The sequence below is a fragment of the Pan paniscus genome, chromosome 15 (genome assembly GCF_029289425.2).
Source record: "Pan paniscus chromosome 15, NHGRI_mPanPan1-v2.0_pri, whole genome shotgun sequence".
Taxonomy (NCBI): domain Eukaryota; kingdom Metazoa; phylum Chordata; class Mammalia; order Primates; family Hominidae; genus Pan; species Pan paniscus.
The window spans coordinates 93230458-93243198 of NC_073264.2; the positions used below are offsets into that span (position 1 = coordinate 93230458).

The following is a 12741-nucleotide window of genomic DNA, read 5'->3' on the forward strand; positions in this document are numbered from 1 at the left end:
TTCTCAGCATAAACTTATCATCATCTGGTGTTCTCTTTATTTCCCTCTTTATGGCATGTAAGCTAATGAAAGTGCAAATCTTATCTTGTTCATCTATTTCCCCAGTGCTGATAACTGTACTGTTACATAGTAAGCATTCACTGAACACCTGATAAATGAAATAAATGAAAACTACTATTTAACACACATTATCAGATTTTAAGTAATACTGATTGCATTAAGCTCCTCTGTAATTTTTTCAAAAAGAGAAACAATGTAATACAAATCCCCATTTTAAAATGTTTAAACATGACGGTTATGATGTAAATATGTAGGAATATATTCTTGTACTTAGAAAATATACACTGAACAACTGAGACATAATGGAAAATCATATCTGCATATTATTCCCAAATGGTTCAGAAAGGCCAATAATTGGGGAATCTGGGTGAAGGATATAAGGAGCTCTGTGTACTATTTCTGCTTTTATGTAAATCTGAAATTACAGGTCAAGCATCCTAAATCCGAGAATCAGAAATCCAAATGCTCCAAAATCAGAAACTTTTTGAGCACCAACATGATACTCAAAAGAGGTGCTCAGTGGAGCACTTCAGATTTGAGATTTTGGATTTGGAATGCTTAACTGGTAAGTATAGTGCAAATATTCACAAATCCTAAAAAACCCCAAATCTAAAACACTTCCAGTCTTAAGCATTTTGGATAAGGGATACTCAATCTATATTTCATATATGTAAATACAAACACAGAAAACCAAAAACCAAAACTTACAAACAGCTGACAATCTCAGTAAGAAGCTATAGGTTAAAAAAAAAAAAAAAAAAAAAAGATTGCTTCTCGGTCTTTTGGCTAAGCTCAAGTGTTTTAAAAAAAAAAGGTATATAAGAATTTGAAAAGGAACCAGGATTTTTAAATTACCAGCAACAATTATTAATAGAATGGCACATTTTTTATAGAGTTCCTCTCAATTTTGTGTTTTAAAACTGTGAACAATAAAGAAAGTTCAACTAATGAGAACTGCAATTTCTCCCTGTTGGTCTCTGAGCCAGAATACTGACCTGTGTGTAGGTGTAAGACCTTAGTGTGCATGGCTAATGATGCACGTAAGGGCAGTATCCTCCCATTAGCAAATCCTGATGCTGCAACATAGCACAAGAGGGACGTATCCTCCCATTAGCAAATCCTGATGCTGCAACATAGCACAAGAGGGACGGACTGAGTTATGGAGAATTCCTGGCACATCCGCTATCACTCCATGCCCTCTTCCCCTCCACTCAAGAAGGTATGTGAGAATGCAAGGGAGTGACAGGTGAGATAGCAATTTTAGAGGAATAGCCTTTATTCTACTTTTAGTTTATGAAAAATGAGAAGTAAATCAATTGTCCACCTTGAAACAATGTAGACACCTTCCAGCTGTGAAGACACTGAGGTGGAACATGTTCAAGTGGTACTCAGCATCCACTCCCACTGTGCCATCAATATTATAGAGGTTACAAAGCTAAAAGCTACATGTCTTAGATTATTTTACAAGTAGGATTCTGGTTACAAATTAAGTGCTCACATGAGCTTTAAAAAGCAGAAATGGGTCAGGCACAGTGGCTTGCGCCTGTAATCCCAGCACTTTGGGAGGCCAAGGCAGGCGGATCACCTGAGGTTAGGAGTTCAAGACCAGCCTGGCCAACATGGTGAAACTGTCTCTACTAAAAATACAAACATTGTCTGGGCACGGTGGCTCATGCCTGTAATCCCAGCACTTTGGGAGGCCGAGGCGGGCGGATCACGAGGTCAGGAGTTCGAGACCAGCCTGGCCAACATGGTGAAACCCCATCTCTATTAAAAATACAAAAAAATTAGCCAGGTGTGTTGGCGCGCACCTGTAATCCCAGCTACTCTGGAGGCTGAGGCAGGAGAATTGCTCGAACCCGGGAGGTGGAGGTTGTAGTGAGCCCAGATCATGCCACTACACTCCAGCCTGGGTGACAGAGTGAGACTCTGTCTCAAAAAAAAACAAAACAAAAACAAAAATTAGCCAGGTGTGGTGCTACACACCTGTAGTCCCAGCTACTCAGGAGGCTGAAGCAGGAGAATTGCTTGAAACTGGGAGGCAGAGGTTGCAATGCGCCAAGATTGCACCACTGCACTCCAGTCTGGGCAACAGAGTGAGACTCCATCTCAAAAAAAAAAAAAAAAAAAAAGGCAGAAATGGGCCAGGCATGGTGGCTCATACCTGTAATCACAACACTTTGGGAGGCTGAGGTGGGCAGATTACCTGAGGTCAGGAGTTCAAGACCAGCCTGGCCAACGTGGCAAAACCCCACCTCTACTAAAAATAAGAAAATTGGCTGGGCACAGTGGCGGGTGCCTGTAATCCCAGCTACTCAGGAGGCTGAGGCAGGAGAATTGTTTGAAGCTGGGAGGCGGAGGCTGCAGTGAGCCGAGATCACACTACTGCACTCCAGCCTGGGCGACAGACAAGACTCCGTCTCAAAAAATAAAATAAAATAGGCAGAAATGAGGCCTAGCCATCTCCCTCCACTTTGGTTGTTCTCTGGTGGCAAGCAAAGCCATTTGGGAGATGCCAGTCCCAAAATTCTGCTTCACTGCTGTTGCAATGGGGGCCAGACTTCATGTTCCCATCTCTAGGCAATTGTGGTGGCAGCTTTCTATGCCAAGGATCATTGCTATAGCAGTATGTTCTTAAATTTAATATCCTCATTACCCAGTCCCAACTGGGGCAGTGGTTACAGCTCTTCCTGCAAGTTGGTTTGTGGTACTCTGGAGGCCTGGCTAAGAGCTGCACCTTCATCCTTTCTTAAGATTATGTAAACCCCTAATTTCTATATTAAGTACTTTCCTCTTTAAAACATCCCCAGTAGTTTCTGTTTCTCAACACTGTTTGATAAATTATACCGTATCACTGAAGTGGTGGCTCAAGTATTAGGCAATCAAACACTCATAGCAATCCATGTCCATGAAAATATTTGTGTCTCTCCTTGTTATAGAACATTTGCAACTTATATTTTTTGTAACAGAAAGAATCTGCATCCATTTCAAAGCCACACCTAGAGAAGACATTAATAACTGCCAAAATGTATGTATGGAATACTTTACAGTTTATAAAATAGTTTCACACACATTGCTTAATTTCATGCTTATGTGAGTTAAGGCAGGTTTTACAGTGACACAGCTGATGTCGTAGAGTTTTGCTTGGGGTTTTATGATGGTAAAACAGATTTAGAGACTACTGCTGGAAAAAATGTCATGGCTTGAAAATATTATTTAATGACTCATAAATTATGAATCTGTAATAGGGAGTTTTTTTTTTTTTTTTTTTTTGAGATGGAGTCTCGCTCTTGTCGCCTAGGCTGTAGTGCAATGGCACAACCTCGGCTCACTGCAATCTCTGCCTCCCAGGTTCAAGTGATTCTCCTGCCTCAGCCTGCCAAATAGCTAGGATTACAGGCGCCCACCACCACACTCGGCTAATTTTTTTGTATTTTTAGTAGAGAAGAGGTTTCGCCATGTTGGCCAGGCTAGTCTCGAACTCCTGACCTCAGATGATTCGCCTGCCTTGGCCTCCGAAAGTGCTGGGATTACAAGCGTGAGCCATAGCGCCCAGCCGAAACTAGTTTTTTTAATGCATGAAAACTGTGATTACTTTATGCATTTATGCAATTACTTTATGATTTTCTTTATGCATGAATACTATGATTACTATATTCAGTATGAAGCTTCAAATACTCAAAAAGGGAAAAGAAAAACTAGAAAATCGTATGAATAACAAATCAGCACCAGGGTCAATTTGGAAGGGTGAGAGGGAAGAAAGAGTTAGCTTGATAACCTTAGAGCCAAGCTCCCAAAGACAGAACCTAGAGAGACAACGAACTACCTAGGCTAAGTAATCAGGAATTTTAGTGAAAGGCAAATATTAGCTTCTTAGCTCCTACTAATGAGCTCTATAAGGTTTTGAATGCAAGCCATTGTTAAAAATGAACATCAAGAAGTTAGTTCTTAACTCTTCTCAGCAACGTGTGACTATGTAAGGTATTCTCAAGCTCTTTCCAAATTCTCACCAGTATTTGCAAAGTCAAGCCAAGAGGCTGAAGCTGGTAACCATCACTGCACACTTTCCTCCTCAATCAATCCTCCACCAATTAGGAAGGAGGTATATCGATATTCGAACATTTTTAAAAGGGTACAAGGTTGCCTGACCCTGTTTACTAAAAAGCACTAGTTATTGCTGACATTGTGCTTGTTGTAACTTACTTAGTCATTATTGGACATTACTGAATTATCTTTACTACTATAAAAAGTTCAGGCTGGGTGCAGTGGCTCATGCCTGTAATCCCAGCATGTTGGGAGACCCAGGCTGGCAGATTGCCTGAGGTCAGGAGTTCGAGACCAGTCTGGCCAACATGGTGAAACCCGCTCTCTACTAAAAATACAAAAAAAATTAGCCTGACATGGTGGCATGCGCCTGTAATCCCAGCTACTTGGGAGGCTGAGGCAGGGGAATTGCTTGAACCAGGGAGGTGGAGGTTGCAGTGAGCCGAGATTGCGCCACTGCACTCCAGACTGGGTGACAAAAGCGAGACCCCGTCTCAAAAAAGAAAAAAAAAAAAAAAAGCTCAATTTGTTGGAAGTTTCATATTTTTAATCCAGTTTTTAAAAAATTTTAAGTAAAAGAGTGGTTTGTTTTTATGCTTTAAATATACTTTCCTTTTCTTAGATATACCTGTAAATTTTGTATTATAGTTTCTCTATGATGTATGTCTTTAGACCATTTTATTTTGACAAAAAAAACTCTGATGGCCGGGTGCGGTGGTGCACACCTGTAATCCCAGAACTTTGGGAGGCCGAGGTAGGCAGATTGCCTAAGCTCAGGAGTTCGAAACCAGCCTGGGCAACATGGTGAAACCCCATGTCTACAAAAAACACAAAAATTAGCCAGGCATGGAGGCACTCGCCTGTAACCCCAGCTACTTGGGAGGCTGAGGCAGAAGAATCACTTAAACTCAGGAGGCGGAGGTTGCAGTGAGCCGAGATCATGCCACTACACTCCAGCCTGGGTGACAGAGTGAGATTTCGTCTCAAAAAAAAAAAAAAAAAAGTCTGAAATAAACATGGTGAAAGTATCACATGGGAATTATTCTGGAAAGCAATTTAGAAATCTGTTCCAAGGCCTTAAAAATGTTCATATCCTTTAACCCAATAATCTGACATCCTCAGAAAAACTAGAAGAAATGATAAGACATTTGAGGCATAGAGGCAATATAAGAATTGTTCATTGCAATATTAATTATAATAGCAGAATTCAAAAGGCTCACATATAAATTATGCCACATCCATTCATTTTATGAAATATCATGCAGCCTGTTACAAAGACTATTTACTGTCATAGGAAATGAGTACAACACTTACAAGGTAAGTGTGTATATGTCACAGAAAAAGAATGTGCCAAAATACTAACATCAGTCACTGAAGGAGGTGAGAGTATGCTTTCTTTTTTTTTTTTTGAGACAGAGCCTCGCTCTGTCGCCCAGACTGGAGTGCAGTGGTGTGATCTCTGCTCACTGCAAGCTCCACCTCCCGGGTTCATGCCATTCTCCTGCCTCAGCCTCCAGAGTAGCTGGGACTACAGGTGCCTGCCACCACACCCAGCTAATTTTTGTGTATTTTTTAGTAGAGATGGGGTTTCACTGTATTAGCCAGGATGGTCTCCATCTCCTGACTTCGTAATCTGCCTGCCTCGGCCTCCCAAAGTGCTGGGATTGCAGGCGTGAGCTACCGCGCCCGGCCTTTTTCTTTTTGAGACAGTGTCTCGCTCTGTCACCCAGGATAGAGTGCAGTGGCACAATCTCGGCTCACTGCAACCTCCACCTCTGGGTTCAAACGATTCTCCTGCCTCAGCCTCCAAAGTAGCTGTGATTACAGGTGTGCACCACCATGCCCAACTAATTTTTTTGTATTTTTAGTAGAGACAGGCTTTTGCCATGTTGGCCAGCTTGGTCTTGAACTCATGGCCTCAAGTGATCTGCCTGCCTCAGCCTCCCAAAGTGCTGGGATTACAGACATGAGCCACTACGCCTGGCCATGTATGCTTTAATTTCTATATTTCTTTTCTTTTTTTTTTTTTTTTCTGAGGCGGAGTTTCACTCTGTCACCCAGGCTGGAGTGCAGTGGGGTGATCTCAGCTCACTGCAACCTCTACCTCCCGGGTTCAAGCGATTCTTCTGTCTCAGCCTCCTGAGAAGCTGGGATTACAGGTGCCCATCATCATGCCTGGCTAATTTTTGTATTTTTAGTGGAGACAGGGTTTCGCCATGTTGGCCAGGCTGGTCTTGTACTCCTGACCCTCCTGACCTCAGGTGATCGGCCCACCTCAGCCTTCCAAAGTGCAGGGATTAGAGGCATGAGCCACTGTGCCCAGCCAATTTTGATATTTCTTAAAATAAAATTTTTAGAATGTTAGTTTTTCTAATTAAGTAGATTTAAGTTATTTTTTATTATTTATTTATTTATTTATTTATTTATTTATTTATTTATTTGAAACGGAGTTTCACTCTTCTTGCCCAGGCTAGAGTGCAATGGCACGATCTCGGCTCACCGCAACCTCTGCCTCCCGGGTTCAAGCGATTCTCCTGCCTCAGCCTCTCAAGTAGCTGGGATTACAAGCATGCGCCACCACACCTGGCTAACTTTTTGTATTTTCGGTAGAGATGGGGTTTCTCCATGTTGGTCAGGCTGGTCTTGAACTCCTGACCTCAGGTGATCCGCCCACCTCAGCCTCCCAAAGTGCTGGGATTACAGGTGTGAGCCACCGCGCCTGGCCTTAGATTTATTTTTTACATTAACTAGATAATTGATGATATAGAATTACAATTAATTATTATGATTATTATTTTATGACAATAGCATTTAACTATGTTAAAAATAAAGCTAACATATTTTAGAGACACATATTAAAATGGTTATAGAATAATATGATGATTGAGATTTGTTACAAAATAATCCAAACTTGCAGGTGGGACAGTGGAAAAAATGGGAGATGGGAGTATTATAAAACGAGATTGGGCCGGGCGCAGTGGCTCATGCCTGTAATCCCAGCACTTTGGGAGGCCGAGGCAGGTGGATCACTTGAGGTCAGGAGTTTAAGGCCAGCCTGGAAGACATGGTGAAACCCCGTGTCTACTAAAAATACAAGAATTAGCCAGGCATGGTGGTGTGTACCTGTAATCCCAGCTACTTGGGAGGCTGAAGTGGGAGAATCGCTTGAACTCAGGAGGCAGAGGTTGCAGTGAGCAGAAATTGTGCCACTGCACTCCAGCCTGGGCAACAGTGCAAGACTCCATCTCAAAAAAAAAAAAAAAAAGCAAGATTGGCCGTGTGCTAGTATTTGTTGAATCTGGGTCATAAACAGAAGTATGCTAGTTTTTCTACTTTTGTATAAATTTGGAGTTTATTATAATAAAAAAGTTAATTTTGAAACTTAAAAGTAAAAAGCACTAATAAGCACTACTTTGAAATTTAACATATAATTAGCCATTAATCTATGCTGAATAAAGACTAGAAATATCTCACATTAAGAGGATGTCAGCTGATCAGAATTTTCCTTCATCTACTTCTGAGTTGTGACTTAAAAACAAAACAGAAAAAAAGGTAAATATTTTCTTCATTATACCATCAAATGTAAAATGAGCCAATATTTATAGGTGCTGCTAATATACTGTCAATTATGATTGTAAGATGCTTCTCAATTTCAGAGACATTGAAATGTGAAACTATGTGCATCTCAGAATGGACGAAATACAGCAAATAGTAAGTCAGATTCAGCTATGACTCTGTTTTCTGACCTAGGATCAGTGGGTCTGATTATTTATCTTGTAATCTTTAACATGAAGTTTTCTTTCTCTTTTTTTTTGAGACGAAGTCTCGCTCTTGTCCCCCAGGCTGGAGTGCAATGGCGCTATGTCAGCTCACTGCAACTTCTGCCTCCCAGATTCAAGCGATTCTCCTGTCTCAGCCTCCGAAGTAGCTGGGATTACAGGCACCCACCACCATGCCCGGCTAATTTTTGTATTTTTAGTAGAGATGAGGTTTCACCATGTTGGTCAGGCTGGTCTTGAATTCCTGACCTCAGGTGATCCACCTGCCTTGGCCTCCTAAAATGGTGGGATTACAGATGTAAGCCACCGTGCCCAGCCTTTTATTTTTCTTTTAAAAAAAAAGTGGGGGACAAAAGTCTGAATGATAGTTACTTGAAAAGAATGTATTTTCATATGGTGGAATTCCTATTTAGCAAGCACTTACAAGGCTGGGCACAAGGTAAGGTTTTAGGAGTTGATCCAGATTTATGGTTTGCATCCATTCCCCTGATGCTAACAGGCCTACAGGACTGCCTGAAGCGGCCATGAGCAGCTAAATGAACTACCACGTCTATTTGGGAATGCGCTCCCATACCTCCAAAGCTGTTTTTCGTACTGATTGGTAGAGGAATTTTGCAGGGTTAATCAGGTAAGCAAGAAGTACATCCAAAGGATCAATAGGCATTCTTCTTGCCTTGTCCTAATTTCATTTTTCTTTTAATAAATGAAATTTTATAAGGTTTCCTTCACTCAGTTTAAAAAATTTATCCAGTATTGGGGCAAGGTTTTTTTGTTTCATGTTATTTGCCGTAAATTTTTATTTTTATTTATATATATATATATATATATATACACATATATTTTTGGAGATGGAGTCTCACTCTGTCACCCAGTCTGGAGGGCAGTGGCGCGATCTCGGCTCACTGCAACCTCCACGTCCCAGGTTCAAGCAATTCTCCTGGCTCAGCCTCCCAAGCAGCTGGGACTACAGGCGCACGCTTCCATGCCCAGCTGATTCTTTTGTATTTTTAGTAGAGATGGGGTTTCACTGTGTTGCCCAGGCTGGTCTCGAACTCCTGACCTCAGGCAATCTGCCCGCCTTGGCCTCCCAAACTGCTAGCATCACAGGCGTAAGCCACCGTGCCCATCCTATTTGCTGTAAATTTTTAAAAAATACATTCAAATATTCACAGGATTCAGGCAGTAACCATTTACAAATAGACAAAATAGCCAAAGCAAATATTAAACATGCTACTTTAACTTGTACCAACTACTTTACTTTTCAAAGTAGGCTTCTCGTCTCTTCCGAAGCTCTTCTGAAGTAAGATTTGTACCTGATGTCTGTGGAATATCTTGAGATATGTTTCTGGAACTACCTGAAAACAAAACACAACAGAACAAAAACCAATCACTGTATTTACCAATTCAAGCAACAATATGTTTGTTTATACTCATTTGAGTAAGCCTTTAAAACGTTTTTTCTTTAAGAATATTCTACTCTTCTGGCTGGGCGTGGTGGCTCACACATGTAATCCCAGCACTTTGGGAGGCCAAGGCAGGTGGATCACCTGAGGTCAGGAGTTCAAGACCAGCCTGGCCAAAAGGGCAAAACCCTATCTCTACTAAAAGTACAAAAAATTAGCTGGGCGTGGTGGTAGGCGCCTGTAGTCCCAGCTACTCAGGAGGCTGAGGCAGGAGAATCGCTTGAACCTGGGAGGCAGGGGTTGCAGTGAGCCAAGATCATTGCACTCCAGGCTGGGCGACAGTGAGACTCTGACTCAAAAAAAAAAAAAGAAAGAAAGAAAGAAAAAGAAAGAAATCTAAAGCTGATTTCTGTCCCTGCTAATCCAGCAGGACTCTATTAATCAAAAATGGGATTGCACACCATATGGAGTACTCAGAGGCATGCACAGAGGCAAGAAAAGTTCAGGATAAAAATAATCTTCCCATTAATGGAATTTCAATTTTATTTAGATATCTAAGGAAATCAACTGGTAAATAATTTCATTAGAAAGTAGAAGCAAATACATATGAGTTAGAAAAAAATAAAACAAAAAACCCACTTCAAACTTTTAATTAAGCTACTTTGAGCTATGTCTTAACATTTTTCTTTGCCTAGATTGTCTAGGGGATATGTTTTCACTTTTCTCTATTGATAGTTTATATCACTAAAAAACTGGGCCCACCAAAGTGGGCTTACGGTTTAAGTTGCATAGCCAATAAATGTTGGGTTTTTGTAAAATCAGTTTCTATTCCCTGTCCAGGCCCTTCCATAGTGTCTAATGGCACATATTTATGAAACAGCTGATTTGGATAAGGGTCAACTGATATCCACAAAGATTAACACCACAATTTACTATTGTGTTAGTACAGTGTTGAGACCAAATAAAATAACCAGGAGTAAAAATATAACTACTCCTAATAAAATATAGGTTGTAAAAAGTGATTTCCATTATAAGAAATCTAAAGGGAAAGCCCACTATATAGCTATTGCTTCTGCAGTAATTGTCAAAACACCTCTGAGAGTACATTAACTTCCATGAAATCTAAGAATAATTGGAATCAATTCTTCAGCAATGAATACAACACACATCAGAATGTCTTTACCTTGCATACTTAGCTGAATAGCCCTGCGGAGATCTGCTTCCTCATCTTCCATGTCAATTTCTTGGCGACTTAGTGCCAGAGCCCTCTGCAAATCCTCCTCATCTTCGTCTAACATTCCTGAGCCATCGTTTGCTTCTAACACTCGTTCCAGGTCTGTTTTATGGACTCTATAAAGCACAAAAGCACTGGTAATAACTGCAACCAATCTTCTATTTTAGACATAACATAAAGGCATTTGTAATGTAAAGGCTTTACGTAAGTCAAAACTTAAAATGTTTTCTGGCAAATAAGCTCTAGTAATATAATGATTGTGTTGCAATTTGAATCCAACTAAGTTTTTTTTTTCTGTTTCCTTTTTTTTTTTTTTGAGACAGGGTCTGACTCTCTTGACCAGGCTGGAGTGCGGTAGTGTGATTATGGCTCACTGAAGTCTCTACCTCCCCAGTTTCAGGTGATCCTTCTTCCTCTGCCTCCCAGGTAGCTGGGACTATAGACATACACCACCACATCTGGCTAATTTTTGTACTATTTGTAGAGATGAGGTTTTGCCATGTTGCCCAGGCTGGTCTTGAACTCCTGGGTTGAAGCAATCAGCCTGCCTCAGCCTCCCGAAGTGCTAGGAATATACCACACCAGCTAACTAAGTTAATATATTTAAGTATTTCAAAGAGTTGATTCAAGTTTAAACTAATAAACTTCACTAAAATATAAGGTCCAAAATAGAGTCGCCAACAACACAAGGACCATATATTCAATCTAAGCATGAAAATTTAATTCTCATAATGAAATACTATCATATATTCCATACTGCAGGCCTCATTTTTACCTTTGCTCTTTTAGTTGTGCTAATTCTTCTCCAATAAGTTTTGGTCGATGCATCTGTTGGACCCTAATCATCTGCAGGAGTTGGTCAGCTTCGCAATCTGGCAGATCACCCTTAACAACAAATATAGAATAACCTAAAAAAAAAAGGCAAAAATCAACCTAAACAGTTAGTAAAGAGATTCAAAATTGATGTAAAACACTAGTAGATAAAAAGGCAGCACAGAACACTGGAAAAAAATACAAGCTGAGGATTCAGAAAGACTTTAGTCCAAATAATGATTCTTATACTTACTAGTAAAGTCATCTAAGATAAGTTACTTAAAGTCTCTGAGCCTCACTTTCTCCATTGTAAGACTGGAAGAGCCGTCTCATTGAGTGACTGTGAGAAATAAATATGTCTGTAAAGGGCCCTACTAATATAGTACTTGACTGAGCAGGCTACTCACTTACTGTTGTCAGAGACAGAGTAAAGGAGTGGGTAACAGCAACTGATTTAGAATCAGACCGCCTGCATCTGATCCCAGTTCTCCCACTTCCTAGCTGCATTTGTCTTGGTTTCTACTGTTAAACATATGATACTAGTACCTTCCTGTGATGGTTAATATTATCAACTTGATTGGATTGAGGGCTACAAATTATTGTTTCTGGGTGTGTCTGCGCGGGTGTTGCCAAAGGAGATTAACATTTAAGCCAGTGAACTGGGAGAGGTAGACCCACCCTCAAACTGGGTGGTCACCATCTAATCAGCTGCCAGCTCAGCTAGAATAAAGCAGGCAGAAATAAGAGTGTGGAAGTACTAGACTTGCTGAGCCTTCATCTTTCTCGCATGCTGGATGCTTCCTGCCCTCAAACATCAGACTCCAAGTTCTTCATCTTTTGGACTCTTGAACTTACACCAGTGGTTTGCCAGGGGCTCTCGGGCCTTTTGCCACAGACTGAAGGCTGCACTGTCAGCTTCCCTACTTTTGAGGTTTTGGGACTTGGACTGGCTTCCTGGTTCCTCAGCCTGCAGAGAGCCTATTGTGGGACTTCACCTTGTGATCATATGAGTCAATACTCCTTAATACATTACCCTTCATATATACATCTATCTTATTAGTTCTGTCCCTCTAGAGAACCCTAATACACTTACTCACAGGGCTGCTGTGAGGACACAGATAATGTGTGCAATAACTAGTAACATGGCTAAAACTAATCATCTGTGGAAAGAGCTACCCCCACCCTGACCCACACATGTACACCCCTTGTAACTAAAAATAGGGGCTGGGAAGCCAAATACCTAAAAGCTATTTAAGGTGTCAAACGTGTGGTTTGCATCCCAAAAGAATTACATTAGTCTAGTGTGACTGTGTATAAATATGATTCCAGAAATCCAGGGTTTCCCCAAGCTAGATGCTACACACAAAAACCAAGGATGGGCTATACCTAAAACAATCTAACTGATTTA

General features: G+C 40.8%; 1 protein-coding gene across 8 annotated transcripts in view; it reads right to left on the reverse strand.

Annotated features, from left to right (window-relative positions):
• Positions 1-12741, reverse strand: part of ATXN3 (ataxin 3) — a 43314-nt gene that overhangs the window by 8334 nt on the left and 22239 nt on the right. For all 8 annotated transcript variants that reach the window (XM_034938029.3, XM_034938028.3, XM_003832776.5 and 5 more), the window contains 3 exons: positions 11296-11428; positions 10470-10636; positions 9142-9238 (listed from right to left, as the gene is read on the reverse strand). In XM_034938029.3, coding sequence (XP_034793920.2) covers positions 9142-9238; positions 10470-10636; positions 11296-11428 — 397 coding nt within the window. The remainder of the gene's footprint in view (positions 1-9141; positions 9239-10469; positions 10637-11295; positions 11429-12741) is intronic.